The 21577-nt window shown below is 41.8% G+C and overlaps 1 protein-coding gene across 1 annotated transcript in view; it reads left to right on the plus strand.

Moving 5' to 3' along the window:
• Positions 1–7724: 7724 nt before the first annotated feature.
• The window catches only part of epas1b (endothelial PAS domain protein 1b), a 76803-nt gene continuing 62950 nt past the window's right edge, over positions 7725–21577 (plus strand). Inside the window, exon 1 of the mRNA XM_079248577.1 lies at positions 7725–8001. Coding sequence (XP_079104703.1) covers positions 7982–8001 — 20 coding nt within the window. The 5' untranslated portion in view covers positions 7725–7981. The remainder of the gene's footprint in view (positions 8002–21577) is intronic.

A 21577-nucleotide genomic window follows, 5' to 3' on the forward strand; every position in this document is an offset into this window, starting at 1 on the left:
TGAATGAACAAAAAAATTAACAAACAAAATATACTTTATTCACTTCGGAAAAGACAAGGAAACAAGGCAGGAATGTAAGGATTTTGTTAAATTAGCTATTTAAATATCAATCAAATCAAATCAAAGATACTTTATTCATCCCCGAGGGGAAATTCAGAGTTCAAGCCAGCTCGTTCAAGGTCAGACATACATACATGTAACATTCATGACAAAAGAGCAAAACAGAACCGAGCTAAGCTTAGGCCATGCAGCTATTACAGCGCTGCCTTACAATAGATAAGAACAGAGATACAATAGTACCATAGGGGGTCGAGGGCAAAAAAAGGTCATGTAACTCCGGGCCGTGCCAAAAAAAGACGCGGTCCGAAAATACAGAGAAAAAAAACCTCATACACTGAAGCATAGACTGAACAAGACACACAGGAAGGTGGTGAGTCATGACGGAGGGGACTGGGGGTGGATGAGGAGGGGGACAGAGCATCAATGAACATGTCTTCTTCCATTCTCAGGAGCGTTGCACCGGCCCAAGGCCGCTGGGAAGCCGAATCCAGATATGATTGTTGTTTGGGTTCCAGGTGAGGAAAACTATTTGCCCTCGGCCTTGAGTCCATAGCACATCTCAGGCTGGCAGCTCCAGACAGCCGAATTTTCTCCATGTTGCAATCAATTTTGCGGACCAGCTCCGGGACCACGGCCAAGTGACCAGTGTGGGCCAGACTGGCATCCTGCTTACAGTCAAGTCCGGTCAACGCAAGAGTCTGTGCACTGCTAGCTCGGCCCATACCATTGCAGAATTATGCCCGAGCCACCTCAACTGGTTCCTCTCGATGCGGAGGAGCAGCGGCTCTACTCTGATCTCCTCCCGGATGACCGAGCTCCTCACCCTATCTCTAAGGGTGAGGCCACCCTGCGGAGGACACTCATTTCAGCCGCCTGTATACAAGATCTTGTTCTTTCGGTCATAACCCACAGCTCATGACCATAGGTGAGGGTAGGAACGTAGATCGACTGATAAATCGAGAGCTTTACCTTCTGGCTCAGCTCCTTCTTCACCACGACAGACTGGCGCAGAGTCCGCATTACTGCAGACGCCGCACCGATCCGTCTGTCGATCTCACGCTCCATCCTTCCCTCACTTGTGAACAAGACCCCGAGATATTTAAACTCCTCCACTTGAGGCAGGACCTGACTACCGACCCAGAGAGGGCAATCCACCCTATTCCGGCTGAGGACCATGGTCTCAGATTTGGAGGTGTTGATTCTCATCCCAGCCATTTCACACTCGGCCGCGAATTGCTCAAGTGAGAGCTGGGGATCACGACCAGATGAAGCCAACAGGACCACATCATCACTCTGACACCTGTTGTATAGGGACCGGACAGCTCGTTCAAGGGGGTCGGTACCCCATACTTCCAGAGAACCCCCCACAGGAGCCCCTGGGGAACACGGTCGAACGCCTTCTCCAGATCTACAAAGCACATGTAGTGTGATTCCCCTGTGATTGGAACACACGCTCCACCTTAGTCTGCCAGTCCAGCGGCACTGTCCCTGATGTCCACGCGATGCTGCAGAGGCGTGTCAGCCAGGACAGCCCCACAGCATCCAGAACCTTAAGGAACTCCGGGCGGATCTCGTCCACCCCCGGGGCCTCGCCGCCATGGAGCTTTTTAACCACCTCAGCGACTTCAGCCCCAGAGATAGGAGAGTCCACCCCTGAGTCCCCTAGCTCCGCTTCCTCATCGGAAGACGTGTTGGTAGGGTTGAGGAGGTCTTCGAAGTATTCCTTCCACCGATCCATAATGTCCCGAGTTGAGGTCAGCAGCTCCCCACCTCCACTGTACACAGTATTGACAGAGCACTGCTTCCCCCTCCTGAGCCACCGGATGGTGGACCAGAATCGCCTCAAAGCCGTCCGGAAGTCTTTCTCCATGGCCTCGCCGAACTCCCATGCCCGAGTTTTTGCCTTGGCAACAGCCAAAGTCGCATGCCGCTTAGTCTGTCGGTACCCATCAGCTGCCTCCAGAGTCCCACAGGCCAAGAAGGCCCGATAGGACTCCTTCTTCAGCTTGACGGCATCCCTCACTGCTGGTGTCCACCAGCGAGTTCTAGGATTACCGCCACGACAGGCACCAACGACCTTACAGCCACAGCTCCGGCCGGCCGCCTCAGCAATAGAGGCACGGAACACAGCCCATTCGGAGTCAATGTCCCCCGCCTCACTCAGGACATGGTTGAAGCTCTGCTGAAGGTGGGAGTTGAAGCTCGCTCTGACGGGGGACTCAGCCAGACGTTCCCAGCAGACCCTCACAACACGTTTGGGCCTGCCAGATCTAACCGGCTTCCTCCCCCACCATCTGAGCCAACTCACCACCAGGTGGTGATCAGTTGACAGCTCCGCCCCCCTCTTCATCTGAGTGTCCTGGCATGTGGCCACAGGTCCGATGATATGACTACAAAATCGGTCATTTAACCTTTTCGGGCTGAGCCCGACCGACCCCATGGGCAAAGACCCGGCCACCAGACACTCGCTCTCGTGCCCCACCCACAGGCCTGACTCCAAAGGGGGACCCCGGTAAGCTTCATCGGTGCAAGGGAACATTTATTCCCACGTTTGTTGTAATCATAGAGGCCTATAATTAATTAAATATGTGAAAAATGCAGTAAATATTCATTTCACGTTTCATCGTCCAGGTGTCAATGGCGCCATTGTATGCTGAAGGGGTTGATGTTCTGTGGTGTATGGTGATGCCCACCTGGTGGACTGAATAGTTTGCACTGATGTAGTAAACGTGGAAAGCTGACTGTGAAAAAGAACACTCAGTAACTTTACATTTATATAATGCTGCTCTTTTTTTTTTTTTTTTTTTTTGAGCAGTCACGATTAAAGACCCCAAAATTGAAGTTGTGTCCTGTGGAGATTAATTTTACCCAATAACATCTTTTTGGTACCAAAGGTGGGATATTTTAAGTTTGAAGTTAGGTTAGGTTGAATCTAGAGTCAGTCAAAGCTAGATCGGTAATGTACATGAACAGCTGCAGTGTTCAAGAGCAGTGTTGTTGGCATGGGAGAGGATTGGAGACTGTGAGGCCTGTTGGGGCAGCTGAGGAGAGCCAACAAACAGAGGACAGAGAACTAGATGACGTTAAGGGCCTGGAAAAGAAAAGTTACATGCTTAATTTGACTCTATTTTATACATGATGCATGTAGCAGTACATGAATGAACCACTTAGTAGTATATAAATGTCACATGTAGGGGTACATACATGACACAAGTAGCAGTACATACATGTAGCAGCAACTCTAGAACCACACACCAGTCATGTCACCAAACGTGCACCGTTTATGTGAAGCAGAGCAGATAGGAGGCTTTACTGCCATCATTTCAAACCTCTCCCCCTCCTTTTCCTCCTCTTTCTCATGTCCCCTGTTGCATCTTTGTTTAGTTTTTTATTTTAAAAAATGTCAAGTTATTTGTCCCACAACGACCCAAAAAGAACACTCTGTCCCAGAGGTTCTACAAATGCCATGTCCAGCAAAAACATCCTTCATGCAAGAAGCTCGAATGTACTGATTTTCATGTCAATGGTGGACGCAGTTGGAAGTACATGTAACGCAGATTGGCATGAGGTTGCTTTCAAAGCATGGAAACTGTATCATGATCCCTAAACTGTCAAACACTGAAACCTGGGGCCATGTGCAGAATGTTACTGTGTGTTATCAGTTTGTTTGCAGTCCTTTTCATAAAGCTTTTAACTGGGTATTTTGTAATCTGTGGTTTTGTTCAGTTATTTCCATTTGTCTTGTTTTTGTTTTTTTTTGGGGGGGGGGGGGGGGGGGGGGGGGGGTAGGGCAAATGCACTGTAATTTAATTTTTTTTTTTTTTTTTTTTTTTTTACTACAATTAATATCCTATTGTTTGACTGAAATTTTCTTCGTGTTGTGCATGTTTCCATACACTTTGCAAAGCATCATGACCTTCTAGCATCGTACATATTAACTGACTGCTGCATTAATCTTGTCCATCTGACTATTTTAGCTGTTAACTTGGCAGAACAATGTGAAATGCCAGAGGCATTTATCAGTTTCTGTGCTTCTAAAAAATGTGGTGAGACCTGCTTTTTTGTTGGGTTCATCATCAGCTATGACACTTGGCTGTCTCGCTTTGGCCTGTTTACTTCAATTTCTAACCTTAACCTTTACATAATTTATGAAGCACAACTAATACAACCAACCAGACATATTTTGAGACTTTGAAGTTGGTTCTTTCATTTCTATATTTACAAAAGGGGAATTTCTATTTGAAAAAAAGTTTTGTTGAAATTGTTTAAATTAACATTTTATGACTCTTACTGAGATTTTTACTGTTTTAATTCTGATGAATGATGATTAAATATTTCCCCTCTACATTTGTTCCACTTCCATTCATACAATATTATGATTACAATCAATTTTTATTTTTCTCTTTTCAAAGCAAAGAGCTATAACAGCAGTGCATAATGTTAAACCTGTGTCTGCTGTCATTCTGAAAATGTAAGTAACATTAGCTGACTAATCCTGTTTTTGTTTGTTTGTTTTTTCATGATGAAATCAGAAGCACCGGACCCAACAACCCAGTCGCAGTTGTTGCCCTGAGGCTCCACCAGCAGCCCATCACAGACCTAATGGACGTCACTCTGACACAGAAACGCTTTAAAGAGAAGAAATGAGATGCTGCTGAAACACTGCACGTTGCCAGGTAACAACACATCCTCATTATCAGCAAAACAGAAAAAGCTAATAATCCCTGAAAGGGTTTTCATTTTCCATGTATTTGTTTAATTTCTGATTTTGATCTAATTGGTCAAGAGAATGTGCAGGTGGGATAGAAAATGCAAACAGCTTTGCAAATGTGCAATAAAACCCCTTAATATTATTCATCATGTGTAACACAAATGGTTGTTATTTCACATGGTGCTATTATGTTAGTATCCATCGACACATAACGTTTTTTATTCGCAGCCATGCGATTTAAATACCTGCTGGTGTCCAGGTCTTTCATATTTGCATGCATGACATTACTCATTTGACTTTTTATTATCAAAAATCACATTCATAAATATGTACTTTATCGGATAACAACTGCATCCAAATGAAAGGGTTCTTGTATCTAAGTAGTTATTTAGAACTAATGTCATTTATACACACATGGGTGGCGGCGCATCCAGCAGGATGCCATGTGACATCACCATCTTTAAATACAGAGGCTGAGATGGGACAAACTTGTTAGCCTTACATGTTTTAGCTGTAAAGTCCTGTGTATTTGGAGGAGGAGAAACAACCAAACCCACCCATGGCTCATTCACCTTGCTGTTCTCCATCGAAGTGGAGGAGCATCCAGACTCTTTGCCCTGCAAGAGGGAGGAAATATGTCCAAGAAAAGGAAAAGGAATAATCATGAGAAAAGGAGGGTGTAGATGGGTGTAGCGTTTAGCAGATGGAGATGTTCATGAGGGACTTCAGGTGGAGCTTCCCGCTGGATGGGTAAGGTCATACAGTCTAACAGGTTATGTTGGCGTTATGTTAGAAACAGGGCAGGTAGTTTATCCTCCATCAGAGTCGCATCATTTTCTGTTACTGCTGTAGAAAACAGCAGAGATGCTAATCTGTTAGCCTATCTGTTAGCTATTTGTTAGCGTATCTGTTAGCCTATTTGTTAGGCTAACAGATAGGCTATCTCTTAGCCTATCTCTTAGCCTATCTGTTAGCCTATCTGTTAGCTATTTGTTGGCCTCCATTACAGCAGTTGCTGTTACCCTTCACAGAAGACACCATATGCTACTTTCACACACATTTTCCAATGTTTTTCCTCCTCTTTCATCGTTTATTTCAGCCGATCTGTCAAGGGGAGTTGGTGTCCCCCCTCTAGTCACACCACAACATCAGCTGTTAGCTTAGCTACCAAATACATGGGGGATGTGTTAGTAACTTATTGGCATCAGTATTGAAGCACAACTATGTATAATTCTGTACCCCATCATCTGATAGGACACTCATTTTTTCATTTTTTACTACGGCTTCTGTAGTGGTCATAACGGACTTAGACAGCGAGGCACCAGAGAGTGCTACTTGGTTGTTAGCATTCAGTTAGCACACCACTAGTTAGAAGTATCGTATTTTTATGTTCTATGTGCAATTTCAATGATTTTTTAAAAGCTAGTCTGTTTTGATACATAGCAATGTATTAATACCCGATTTACATCAGCTGGCTTTTGACAGATAAATTAGAAACACGCTGTAGCTTCACTACAGTTCATTAATTAATTAATTAATTAATTCATTCATTCATTCATTCATTCATCATACGAACCGCTCAGTCCGATGAAGGGTGGCGGGGAAGCTGGAGCCTATCCCAGCAGTCTTTGGGCGAAAGGCAAGGTACACCCTGGACATCTTGCCAGGCCATCACAGGGCCTTGACAACAGCTATTTAGCATAAAAACTACATTGAGGCCAACATAAAATAAATAATTAAAAAGGAAATAATATTTTTCAGGCTGCAAGGTGCACTACATTATAAGGTGCAGCCTTAATTACGGAGTCTATTTTTGTTTTCGGGAATACACAAGGTGAAATCGCATTTTTGGGCACACACTAAACCAAATGTAAAACAAAGTAACGAAAGAAAAACAGTGAGTTTTAACTGTATCCAACTACAGTACTGGTACTTAATTTAAAAAATACACATTTTTTTTTTAAATCAGTCTGTTGTAACTCATCATCTTCTGTGTCGGAATTGAACAGCTGGGAAATTTCACCATCAAACATACCAGGTTCTCTCTCTTCATTGCCAGAGCGAACCTCTGGCTGTGAGGCTGCAGTGCTAACCACTGTGCCACCGTGCAGCCGAGGTGATGTTTTATAGATAATAAATTAAGTAAAATACGAATATCGGCATGCTGTTGTTTCTTTTTGTTACATTTCTATTTGTTTAACAACTTATATTTATTTTTGGTATACTAATTAGTGTGAGAAAAGCAGATTTTCTTCTCTCTGCTCCTTTCCTTTTGAGTGTTTAAAATGTATGTTGTTTAGTTGTAGTTGGGAAAATAAGAAATACACATCAATAAGCCTGATCTCTATTTTATAAATGAATGAATAAATAGAGATAAAGGCAGCAAGAAACTAAACTATAACTTCATACACCCTGATATTTATTGATTGTTCAACTAAATCCTGGTTGCCTTTTTAACAGGACCACATATTGAGGACAGAAATGACCATGACTAAGAGACATTTGTCACCAGACCAATTTATCTCTAAATAAAAAAAAAAAGAATAAATAAATAATCTTTCTGAAAATGTGAATGAGCATAATCTGTATACAATTTTACAACTCTTTTATTGGATAAGATCTTTGTTTATTGGATAGAATATTAGATGTTTACATAAAAAAAAATCTTTATTGAGGTTTATTACCAAAATAATTAATAAGCTTCATTAATTGTGAAGACTTGAGGTATTTTAATAAACAGGAGACACACACACACACACACACACACACACACACACACGTTCCTTATCAGGCAGGAGGGTCGACCCCCAGGGGGGCGGGGCTGTGGGAGGGGTGGCTCACGGCGGCGCTTCCAGCCAATCAGCTGGCCGGCTTCTCCGTCACCGACCCAGCTGACATTCCGGTCAGACACCGAGCAGCTTCTGCTTCTGCCAGCAGCGTGAGGAAAGTTTGGAGCGACAGCAGCGGTTCGGCGTGAACTTACAGCCTGCGTGGAGTGCGTGGAGTTGTGCGTGCTTTGTTTTTCTGCAGGTGAGAGGCTGTGCGGTCCTCGGCAGTGTTCTGAGACTGTACGGCCCCCTCCCCCAGCCTGGACGGTCTGCTTTATGGACTCAGCTGAGATCCAGCATCCTGCGCGTTTTCTCACCTGAACTTTTCCAGACTGCTCTGAAGTTGGTCTGAAGTTGGACTGAAGTTGGACTGAGTTGCAGAATGACGGCGGAGAAGAAGAGGTGAGCCGTTTGCGCCTTAAAACAGCGCAAAATGTGCGGTTTTTTTTTTTTTGGTTTTTTTTTTTTTTTTGCGGAAAGAAGCGAGACAGACGCAGAAAACGGTTGCTTCAACGCGGGGTTGTTCTCGGGTTCATTTAAAAGCTTATTTTCACGGCATAAATCTGAAAGCTGCTTTGTGCAACATCATATTTATCTTTGAATTTGGGTTTCTATGGTGATTAACCAAGTTTTAGACTCCCATTAATTTATTTAATTGTTTCTTTCTACAAAAAAAAGAAAAAGAAAAAGGCAAACAAACCCAAACCGCAAGTTTATGACTTGTTTAAATGGCGACTGTGGTTTGTCCATTTTCCATAAAAGCTGCAGCTCTATTAACTATTTTATGATTTAATCGTAAAATAACTAATATTTGTAACACTAACATGAAATTTCCTGCTGTTTCCTTTCTGGATATAAGCTTCATTACTGACCTTTGACCCTGTTTGAGCTGAAGACAAGACTTTATTGGATAATCACCAACCAGTCACTACGGCAGCAGATATGAGACTGTCTGCTCAAGAAGTTTCCAGAACTGCAAGAACCTGGTTACCACTGTTTATACTGGTTTATTGGACAGTACCTGGTTAGCATGGATTATACTGGTTTATTGGACAGTACCTGGTTAGCACGGATTATACTGGTTTATTGGACAGTACCTGGTTAGCATGGATTATACTGGTTTATTGGACAGTACCTGGTTAGCACGGATTATACTGGTTTATTGGACAGTACCTGGTTAGCATGGATTATACTGGTTTATTGGACAGTACCTGGTTAGCACGGATTATACTGGTTTATTGGACAGTACCTGGTTAGCATGGATTATACTGGTTTATTGGACAGTACCTGGTTAGCACGGATTATACTGGTTTATTGGACAGTACCTGGTTAGCACGGATTATACTGGTTTATTGGACAGTACCTGGTTAGCATGGATTATACTGGTTTATTGGACAGTACCTGGTTAGCACGGATTATACTGGTTTATTGGACAGTACCTGGTTAGCACGGATTATACTGGTTTATTGGACAGTACCTGGTTAGCACGGATTATACTGGTTTATTGGACAGTACCTGGTTAGCACGGATTATACTGGTTTATTGGACAGTACCTGGTTAGCACGGATTATACTGGTTTATTGGGCAACTGGATTATTGCCAGGACTGTTTGTTTGTACGAAGTAAATGACATTATTCATGCCGATATAAAGTGTTTCCTGAGGTCTGAAGCGCTGTGTACATGCTGTGCTGCTGCTGCTTAAACGTTGAAGCTTTCTTCTCTTTTGGCTTTTAATTCTTCACCAGTGCACATGAGGCCTAATGTTGCGTAATAATGCTTTGCTTGGTTTGTGTGCTCCTTTCATCACAGCTGTCAGACAGAATCAATGTGGAAAACAAAACAAAAAAAAGATTATTTTTAGTTCATCATGGAAAAACCTTTCAGTTGAGGCTGGAAAAAGAAGAAATCCCTGTTTTCAAGAGGATTGTTTCATTATGCTGGATTTGCATGGAAATGGCATAAAATGAAGCTTTCATTTACAAGTCTCTCAGAAAGGAAAGTTAATTTCAGTCAGCTGTTTTCTTCTTTTGCCTGACACGGTCTTGTCTATCCAGTTTGAGTGACCAAACACCAACAGAGTCGGTATTAAGATGAAGGACACAAACACCGGAGGGGCCATAACGTCCGAAACCGAGTTAAGAGGAAAATGGACGTCAGGAGAGGTTTTCTGCCTGCTTCCACTGGGAACATGTTGGTGATTTTAGAGAAGGCAATATGTGTGTGTGTGTGTCAGAGTTCACTAGTTACTGTTTGTTGCTGTGTTACACAGTGGCTCGTTGAGGCGGTCGCTGCCTGGAGGTTATAATTACTCTCAGGCCTTGTCGACACGTAACTGGGTTTTTGTAAAACCAGATACCCCCCCCACGTGACCAGTATTTAAAAAAAAAAAAAAAAAAGTCCAAAGACTTCATTTTTCAAAAACAAATCCATCCACACCTACCTGCATAACCGCGTTAAGACATTCATAAGAATATCAAACCTTTCAGCAGCAGGAGCGTTCCTAATCCATCCAGTCAGAAGAACCTTCCATCTCACAACGTTACTTCCACAAAACACTTCTCCAATGTTATATCATGGTTAGATGGTGGAAAATAACTGTCCTTAATGTCGTTCTCTGCCATTGATAGTTTATGTAGAGCGGTATTTAACATTTTAAAAAGAAACGAACACAAGTTTCTGGACAACGGATGACGCCATCACAGCTTGGAGAACGTCCATACTGGTGTAAATGTAAAAGACTTCATGTGTTCTGTAAGCGGTGTGTCTACGGTTTTATTCTAAAGGGGCCAGACCGGAATTTCACGCTTTGTTGTTGGTGAAAGTTTGACGGTGCTGATTAATTATAAAAGACAGCTGCTGTGCCAGTTCTGCAGAACTTCTTTGTGTTCTTGGTTTATATATTATAAAAATATGAACGCATGAACAAGACCCTCGGTTACATAAACAAAGGGTGCACATGTGACCTCATGGCATTTTCTGTTGCAGACGGTCACGGTTAAAAACCCAAAACCGTAGTTATATATGTCCACTTTGCTTGGAGAGTTTTAAAACCATCGTTTCTGATGCAGAAATCTGCGTTTTGGTGTGGATGACAGGAGGAATCGGAGAAAAATATCCTGGTTTTGTGAGACACCTGCTACGTGAGGACAAGGCGTCAATGGTGTGATTCATGACCGCAAAGGCAGACTTTGTTTCATCAATGTTCATGACGAGCTTGCAGGAAGGTTTTTACATTTTCTGGCAGCTTTATGTTGCGGTTTTATCTTTTAAAATGCGGTTTTATGGTCACTACACACCAGGTAACAGCTACATAGAGTATAAAGCTCATATAAGGGGACATGTTTGGACCTTAGCTTACGGATGATAATAACATCTTAGCTTACGGATGATAATAACATCTTAGCTTACCGAGGATAATAACATCTTAGCTTACGGAGGATAATAACATCTTAGCTTACGGAGGATAATAACATCTTAGCTTACGGAGGATAATAACATCTTAGCTTACGGAGGATAATAACATCTTAGCTTACGGAGGATAATAACATCTTAGCTTACGGAGGATAATAACATCTTAGCTTACGGAGGATAATAACATCTTAGCTTACGGAGGGTAATAACATCTTAGCTTACCGAGGATAATAACATCTTAGCTTACCGAGGATAATAACATCTTAGCTTACCGAGGATAATAGCATCTTAGCTTACGGAGGGTAATAACATCTTAGCTTACGGAGGGTAATAACATCTTAGCTTACCGAGGATAATAACATCTTAGCTTACCGAGGATAATAACATCTTAGCTTACCGAGGATAATAACATCTTAGCTTACGGAGGGTAATAACATCTTAGCTTACCGAGGATAATAACAGCTTACCGAGGATAATAACATCTTAGCTTACCGAGGATAATAACATCTTAGCTTACCGAGGATAATAACATCTTAGCTTACCGAGGATAATAGCATCTTAGCTTACGGAGGATAATAACATCTTAGCTTACGGAGGATAATAACATCTTAGCTTACGGAGGATAATAACATCTTAGCTTACGGAGGGTAATAACATCTTAGCTTACCGAGGATAATAGCATCTTAGCTTACGGAGGATAATAGCATCTTAGCTTACCGAGGATAATAACATCTTAGCTTACCGAGGATAATAACATCTTATTTTACCGAGGATAATAACATCTTAGCTTACGGAGGGTAATAACATCTTAGCTTACCGAGGATAATAACATCTTAGCTTACCGAGGATAATAGCATCTTAGCTTACCGAGGATAATCGCATCTTAGCTTACCGAGGATAATAGCATCTTAGCTTACCGAGGATAATAGCATCTTAGCTTACCGAGGATAATAGCATCTTAGCTTACCGAGGATAATAACATCTTAGCTTACGGAGGATAATAACATCTTAGCTTACGGAGGATAATAACATCTTAGCTTACGGAGGGTAATAACATCTTAGCTTACCGAGGATAATAGCATCTTAGCTTACCGAGGATAATAGCATCTTAGCTTACCGAGGATAATAACATCTTAGCTTACCGAGGATAATAACATCTTATTTTACCGAGGATAATAACATCTTAGCTTACGGAGGGTAATAACATCTTAGCTTACCGAGGGTAATAACATCTTAGCTTACCGAGGATAATAGCATCTTAGCTTACCGAGGATAATAACATGGAAGGTTTTCTACTCTTGGTACGAACTGTGATATCTCTACTACAGACCAGGGATCCTCAACCCAGGTCCTCGAGGACCGGTGTCCTGCAGGTTTTTCAAGTGTCCCTGCTGCAATGCACCTGATTCAAATCAATGTGTTGGAGACGTATGCAGGACAGCGGTCCTCCAGGAGCAGGATGTTGGAGACGTATGCAGGACAGCGGTCCTCCAGGAGCAGGATGTTGGAGACGTATGCATGACAACGGTCCTCCAGGAGCAGGATGTTGGAGACGTATGCAGGACAGCGGTCCTCCAGGAGCAGGATGTTGGAGACGTATGCATGACAACGGTCCTCCAGGAGAAGATTGAGGAGGTTGCTGTAGCAACTTAAGCTAAGTTAAGACAACAGACAGTTCTGTCGGCGGCTCGGCCCCCCGGTCATGTTGCTGTCGCTTCTGTACGTTACAGCGGGGAGGAAAGGGTGAAAGGAGACAGAACTCCAAACTAATGATGAACTATACAGTCCTTTTCATTCCACAAATGCGACCTTTTAAAAGAGATGTAAGACAAAATAGACAAGTTAAAGCTATACGCCAATTTAAGCTCTATTTTTAATGTTTGATGTGACTTAAAAATTAAATTTCTTTTATCTTTAAAAAATTTTTGACAAAAATAACCAGATGTTTTAAAATGATTTTTTTTTTTTTTTTTTTTTAAATCTGCATGAAAAAGTCAAACATCAAAATAAAACAAACATTAACGTTAAAATGAATTGTATAACCTGGATTACAAAGAAAATGTTCAAATAAGTTAAAATAAGGCGTTTTTATGGCTTAATTTGAAACTGATGCAATCCCTGCTCGGAGAAGCAAAAATATATGATCTGTTAGAGTTGGTATTGATCAACTGGTCTTCGCTGCACGTTGACAAGATGGATTTTTAGAAAGGTCCTAAATCCACGCCTTGATCATCTGATGTGTTGAAACTCAGTCCTGCACTGCAAATGATTTATAGAAATGATCATTATTCATATTAAAACCATATTCATAATAATCTTGATGCTTCTCCGTTGATGTCAACATGCAGGTTGTGATCAGCTAAACACTGTCATGACGGGATGCTGACTTCATCAAATGGCTTCATTTTTACACGTCGGCTGGCTGATATGTTGACGTGTGAGGAACCCTCTCGCTTCGTTCAGCATGTGATTCCGTTGGAAACAATGTCCAAAGGTCGGAGTCCAGGGCAGTCAGGCCGATCTGTTACTGGACAGCAGGGAGATGGATCCATTCCTCATCATTACTTTGTTTGCTAAAATGTGCTTCTAAACACAGCTGGAATCATAGAAAGACTAGGGCTGGGCAATATGGCCAAAAAATAAAATCTCAGATTTTTTTTTTTTTTTTTTTTAAACAAAATCCGATTTCCGATTTTAATCGATTTTTTTCCCTTTACTGTAAAGAAAAAGAAGAAAAATTACAAATGTCAAAAAATATTCTTTTTCAAAAATGCTTTTATTGCGATCAGCCTAAAAGTTTACCTAAATTTAAAGTGCAACTAAACAAGCTGTTAAACAAGATTGTAAAAAGAGATGCAGGCGCTGTAAACATTATAAGTAACAACATGTTTGTACTCCGTGCGTTTCCACTGTGAGATAGCTTTTAAGTTTTGATCAAACATTTAAGAATAGGCCTCACTTCAATTGTGTAATTTTATTCTAAAATAAAAAACTGATAAATTAATAAATAAAGTGCCTCCTCTTGGAAAAGAAATAGTGATTCCTTTTAGAGTATTTTGACATTAAATAACCAAAACAATTTCCCACGTTGGCAATGAGGTCATAAAAATGAATGTTTCTTTACACTTAACATGTTTCGAGAAAATTGACCTCTTTGATACAAAATAATATTTTTAAAAAATCCCTGAATGTTAATTAAAGCTATATTTCTAACATACATGCATCTGGCTTCAGACCCCTGTGGCATGCGCCCCCTCCCACGCTGAAAAACCTGCGTTTCCATGACACCTAGAAACTTTGCAAAAACGAAATATCGTTTTTACAATCTCAAGAGGTGGTTTTTCAGACATTCCAATACAGAAACATATTGCAAAAGTGTAATGGAAACACTTTTATTGCGTTTACGTGTCCCCCCAGTGGGGGGTTGTCATGTGGGGGTCGTGACCAGTTAATTCCCGGTAAAGATGGCGCGGTGTGGAATAAATAACAGCGAATTTCAGAGTTTTAGAAAAGAAAATGAAGGCGAAAATCTTCCAAAATCAAAGCTGCAAATTCTCTGCAGCAAGTAGAAAAGCATAAAATACCGCTACGTGCCCACTTTGCATTAACCGCAATTACAAAACCTGATGCTAATGTGCTAAACATTGTTCAACGGAAACACCCACAAATCACAACTGTTGTCAAAACGTAGAAATGTCGTTTTTATTTTGCAACAAAATGTAATGGAAACGCAGAGGGGGCACTTCTTGTTCGTTTCTAGCTGCCATGTTGTTGGTGGGGCAAAAAAAAAATCCTGATTTTCATCAAAATAAATCTTCATAAACAGCAGATTCAAATTAATCGATTAAATCGATTAATCGCCCAGCCCTAAGAAAGACTTAGTTTTGATAGGTTTTGCTGATAAAAGTATAAAAGGACCTCTTTTTGCTTGATGATGGAAACATTTCCCATTAATTCCTTATTGCAGTGTTTCTCAGTCCTGGTCCTCAGGCCCCCCTGCATGTTATACCGGCAAAACCCACCTTAACTCACCTGAATGAAATAAATCAAATCAAATCAAATCAAACTTTATTTGTATAGCACTTTTCGTGCTTAAAAACAATACAAAGTGCTTTACATTATAAAACAATTTACATCAAAATAGATAAAACACTAACACACATACACATCCCCTTTCACCCACCCACAACCACCCTCACCCATGCCCTATTTGCCCTGTAACAGTTAAAAGAAGATGAATGAATGGCCAGGTGCATTTGCACCAGATGTGCACCAGATAAGGAAACGGTATTCTCAGGGAGCCTCTACACAAAGGGCTACCCCCAACCAAGACCACCCAGGCCATCACCATGGGGGCCACCCGGGTCCGGGCAGACAGGACCCACGCCACAACCGTAAGGCTGCAGCGCTGGATCCCGACCCACCAGACAGGGACAGCCCCCACAGCAACACCCATGCAGTCAGAGCAGGGGCAGCCCTCGGCGAAGAGCACCCCGATGAGGAGAGAGCTGGAGTGATAACTAAACAAAAATAAAATCCATTAAAATAAAATAATAAAATCTATACTATGTAAATCAATATATAAAATATATAAATAAATAAATAAAATTAACTAAAAAGAAAGATAAATATGGGTTAATATAAGAATGTTAAAACTTAGTTATAAGCTAAACTAAAAAGGTAGGTCTTGAGCTTTTTTTTAAAAACATAAAGGCTCGTTAGCAGGCAGCAAAGTTCAATAATCTGACTGAGATGCTTTGGAGGAGGATCATGTCTAGGCAGGGTGGGGAAACACTGCCTTCATGTATTGTTGGTGCAGTGTGTTGTAAAGCATTCATTTGTGGTTCATTTTATCTCCCAGTTGTCGGTTTTGTTGCTCTGTTGTTGCATTTATTTGTCCCACTTTGTTTCACCTCAGTCTTTAAGGTGAAGACAGCTGCACTGGAAGTACACAAAGGCTTTTATGGTTGCATTGATACACATAAATAAAAGGAATCTGGGATTTAAAGCTGGCTGAGAAAAATGTAGGAGCCGTCTGTGGAGACAAGTGCTGTCAACTCAGCATTTAGCAGCCAAGGTTGGCAAAGCGCCGCCAGGCCTCCTTTGTGTGCTAACCCCCGGCCAGTCCGTCCTTCCAACACATCGTGCCACTTAGAGCAGATGCTAAACCTGCTCTGTACAGGACATGGGAATGCAGGGAGAAGCTTTGGTCCTGAAAGTGCAGCTCTGAATGGATTTATAGCTTTTTAAACAACATTAAGTCAGATTAATGCTCTGTTTTCTCAGCGAGCTCCAGCAGTGAGCCTCAGGCGGCTCTCTGATCATTTTTCAGTTTTCTTTCAAATTTTAGACTTAAGGCTTGTTTTCCCCTCATTTCCTCTCATTTTTAAAATTTTTTTAATGTGCAAATCAGATGCCAAGTTTTCTATTTGCCAAATTTTCTACATCACTGCTTCCCAACCTATTTTCTCTGAGGCAATAGAGAAAAAGATTGTCTACGGTTTCAACAACCCTATGTTGAAACCGTAGACTTTATATAAAAGCTTAGAGCTAACCAAGCTAAACCGGAGCTAACAGGAACTAACTAGCTGATGAAAGTAGGCAGGCTAAAGCTAAGTCACGCTGTTAACCAACCACAGTTGTTCTGCACTGTGCCTTCTTCCAGACAGATATCTGATACCTGTCAATCAAAAGGACAGCCCCTAATCATGCTAAATTTTGAGATTAGATTAGTTGAAAATGGATGAGTTATAAAAAATAAAAAAAAACCAAACCAAAAACTCTGGTCCTCGAGGACCGCAGTCTGCAAGCGTTCGGCGTTTCCCTGCTGCAACAAACCTCACACACATCAGACTTAACTAGATCTTCATTCTGGTACTCCTACTGCTCAAAACCAGAGAGCAAATTATAACAACGTTAAGACGATTTATTATTCTTGAATATTGCTGTCTGTTTGGCCATTTCTCTTTTGATAAATAGTGAAAGGAGAACTTGTGTGTAAACGACCTCATGGAGTCCTGTGGCTGCCGGTCAGGTTCCCGTTTCACCCCAAGGCCCCCCGCACAGCGAGGGGAGGAGAGGAGGTGGTCTGGGAAACCTCTGTTTCCATCTTTCCTTTGTTATTTTTATCTCCCTCATTCTCACCTCCCCCTCTGGTCAACCTGTCTGTATTTACATTTCTTACTTCTGTCCCATGTTCATCCTGGACTCCCTTCTGTGCCGTTAGACCGACAAATGAGCTTTCCCCTTTTTCAAAACTCTGTCTCCTTCCCATTTCCTTTTTCCCGTCCAGCTCCCCTTCTTCCGCTTCCTCTGCTACCGAACAGGCCCAGATCCAGGATCTAGGATCTGCTGTGAGGATCATCCCGTCCAGAGTGACCATGACAGCTTGTATTGAATCCTGGAGGATAAATGACGGTTTTACAGAGCAGAGGGGTGTCTCACCAGACTTCTGTTACCTATGTAATTTACCTATGGAATGTTTAATCCTCAATTTTATGTATAAATGAATGCTTGAGATGTGTTTTAAAAGAATAAGAAGCCTCCATATGCATCCTCAAGCTTCAGCACAGAAATCCTTTTTATAATCCCCTAGTTTCCACACCGCAAGGCTAAAACAAGCCCTAAGGGGCCTCATTTTAGCTCTAGCACCTGTAATAAGTCTAATGGATAACCTCTTTTACAAAATAATCACTTCCTGAGGTAAAGAGGGAGCTTTCATCCTCTCTGAGATCAAACAAACGCAGATGAAGTTGTTTAGTTTGCATGAAGAGTTTAAATCTTCACGTGTTGCAAAGCACATTGAGAAAAAAGCCTTTAACTTTCCAGGAAATTCCCAGCATCCTACCAGAAGCACCACTATTCTCAAACTGAAAGGAAGCTGAGAGATAAGTTTTCCTTTCCGCTTGTCCTTCATGTCGATGTTGCGTTTCAGCGTCCTCACAGGGCATCTCAGCAACACAAATGTATCTGTAAGTGATGTCAAAACATGGCTAAGCAAAGCAAAGTTGTAGTTTTTTAATTATTAATTATCAACATCTGAATTAAACTGGATCTCCTTAAGTTTTGTTCTGGTTTTAAATCGGATTAAAATCTCTGCTTGATGTTTATTCAAACTGCTTCACAAAGAAATGTGGAATGTTGGAGGTGTCCATGGGAATGATGAGAAAGTAAAAATCTGAATGTGAGTCACATGACTTTGTCTTAAAATCCCTGTAATCCTGTTCTACCATTTGTTTTTACTTCACCTTTCAGGGCATGGACACTAACAAAAGAGAGATGACTCCTCACATCTTAGAGCACGATGCCAATAAGAAACAACACAAAAGCACAGGATAAACTTTTTTTTACCCTAAAAAATGCATTTAAACAGGGACTTTTTGTTCTTTCATGCATGAACAAACAAGCATTACTCTGAAGGTTAACACTTTACTACACAGTACAGCTACTACTAAAGCTGGGTCATGGAGCTTCTAAGAAGTAAGTCCTTTTGATCCAAATCTAGGGTTGTTTTTCTTTTACTTTCCTTTTTTAAATGACTTTCATTAAAACTTCAAGCAAGTCTCCTACTGACTTCACACCAGGTTGTTTCATAAATGAAAATCTGTCTGAACTTTGAACTTTGGGACACTGCGTAAGAATTACTCCCGCCCAACGTAGAAATGGAGCACCACATTCAGATGAATGAGGTATTCTAGCTCTTAACCATTTCCAAAACAAAATCCCAGTGAGAACTCAGACCTCCAGCCGCCTGCTTGTTTTCAGCAGACGTTCTAGTCCTATATTCATGTTTATATGGATACACGATCAGATTCCAGATACATTGATAATGAATCCAGTGTTTCAGATTCAGAAGCATTTATTATCATTGAACCAGGGTCCCGGCACACCAAAAATTATTCCAGAACAATCCTTCCAAGAGTAGGCAAATAAATAATGTATTTTCTCACCGTAAAGTGCAGCAGATTTTTATGTATTTATTTATTTTCATTTTGAACTAAAAAAAAGGACTTTTAAAAGAACAAATATTGTTTACAACAAACAACAAATAAGATATAAGGCGCAGTATTAATCATTTTTTTATAGCTAGTCTATTTTTGATACATAAGGCAGACTGGCTTATCCAGCATATTATACCTGGTCAGTGAGAATTTGCAAACTGACCAGGGTGCATTATTTTCATGAATATGCACAATTTGCAAAGTTAATTCACTGTTATATCACTCAATTATGTACATCACCATAGCAACACGTTAATTGACTGATTCAGATCAGCTTTTGACTAGTATATGAGAAATATGTGCTGTTGTCTGGTGCTTATTTAGCATGAAAAGTACATCAAGGCCAACAAAATAGTTCCTATACAACGCAGTGCTGATAGCACCACAACACGCAGCAGAAATAATGCACAGTTTTAATACATGGACAGTACGTACGATATTCACCATAATAGTTACCTTGCAGACCTTTTCATTCATTCATTCATTCATTCATTCATTTTCCAAACCGCTTATTCCAATTCAGGGTCGCGGGGAAGCTGGAGCCTATCCCAGCCGGCTTTGGGCGACAGGCAGGGTACACCCTGGACAGCTCGCCAGTCCATCGCAGGGCCACCTTGCAGACCTCATGCTCTTAATTGTGGAACAGAGGCGTCGGGTTCTAAGGAAAAGTTTGGCTCATGTATTGGTAATGCCGGGCGGACACTGTGCGATTTCGAGGGGATTTCACCAGGATTTTGATGTCGCAGACCACGCTGCGTCATCGTGGAAACATTGCAGTGTCGGGATGTCCGGTCGGGAGGTCGTGAGCCGTACAGTGTGAGAACATTCACGAGGAAGGATTAATTGCTGCTGCATTCTAACGATGATGCTGCGACCTCCCGATCAAACTTCTGGCATGTCAGAAATTTTCGCCGTCGCTCGTACAGTGTGAGCGGTGTTACGTCACGATTCTACGTTCGCACCTGCGCAGTAGATACCGGTGGAGCTGTAAACAATGGCGGGCAACCCCAGCTTCAGACGTGTGCGGTGGACACAGCTGCTAGAAGACAGATTAGTAGAGCTATGGAGAGAAGACGAGGTTTTCTTTTTTTTTTTTTTTCATTTCAGCGCACACAACTGCAACAACTTGTTGCCTGCTCGCCATCTTGTCAGGCACGCTGTGGTTGTCATAGGAACTAGGAACCTTTGTTTTTCGTTGTTCACACTCAAGCACGTTGTGCCGTCACACACTGACTGATGCCGACAAGTAGTCGTGGTTGTCAATAATCGTGGGTGACAGCAGTCGTACAGTATGAGTACACGTCATAGGGTTAGATAGAGTAGAGGGACAAACCCGTCGTGCAGTGGGAGCATTTCCCCGACAGTCAGATTTCTAAAATCGCACAGTGTCCGCCTGGCATTACTTGTAACCATCCAGGCCAGCTTCCTTAGCAGGCTAGCAGTGAAGCACACACCAGGTCTCTCTTACATGGCTTTATTTCTTCAACCAGCACAAAAGCAGCAAACAATACAGCATGAACGATTGAGATCTACAGGGATGAACAGTTCAGCAAGAAAAGCATCAGATAGTGGCCTGAATACACCCATTTTCTGTTTCCTCTATACCTTAACCTGGATTCTTACACTAACGACTGAGCTCCCAACAATTACACTCTTCGTTTCTTCTTTTCCAGTGGTAGTAGTTGTTCCTGTTCTGGATGGTAGTATCCAGGATGTTGTTCCTGTTCTGGATGGTAGTATCCAGAATGTTGTTCCTGTTCTGGATGGTAGTATCCAGAATGTTGTTCCTGTTCTGGATGGTAGTATCCAGGATGTTGTTCCTGTTCTGGATGGTAGGATCCAGAATGTTGTTCCTGTTCTGGATGGTAGTATCCAGAATGTTGTTCCTGTTCTGGATGGTAGTATCCAGGATGTTGTTCCTGTTCTGGATGGTAGTATCCAGAATGTTGTTCCTGTTCTGGATGGTAGTATCCAGGATGTTGTTCCTGTTCTGGATGGTAATATCCAGGATGTTGTTCCTGTTCTGGATGGTAATATCCAGGATGTTGTTCCTGTTCTGGATGGTAGTATCCAGAATGTTGTTCCTGTTCTGGATGGTAGTATCCAGGATGTTGTTCCTGTTCTGGATGGTAGGATCCAGAATGTTGTTCCTGTTCTGGATCGTAGTATCCAGGATGTTGTTCCTGTTCTGGATGGTAGTATCCAGGATGTTGTTCCTGTTCTGGATGGTAGTATCCAGAATGTTGTTCCTGTTCTGGATGGTAGTATCCAGAATGTTGTTCCTGTTCTGGATGGTAGTATCCAGGATGTTGTTCCTGTTCTGGATGGTAGTATCCAGGATGTTGTTCCTGTTCTGGATGGTAGTATCCAGGATGTTGTTCCTGTTCTGGATGGTAGTATCCAGAATGTTGTTCCTGTTCTGGATGGTAGTATCCAGGATGTTGTTCCTGTTCTGGATGGTAGTATCCAGGATGTTGTTCCTGTTCTGGATGGTAGTATCCAGAATGTTGTTCCTGTTCTGGATGGTAGTATCCAGAACGTTGTTCCTGTTCTGGATGGTAGGATC

Source organism: Telmatherina bonti (assembly GCF_933228915.1).
Source record: "Telmatherina bonti genome assembly, chromosome: 11".
In the NCBI taxonomy this organism is placed as follows: domain Eukaryota; kingdom Metazoa; phylum Chordata; class Actinopteri; order Atheriniformes; family Telmatherinidae; genus Telmatherina; species Telmatherina bonti.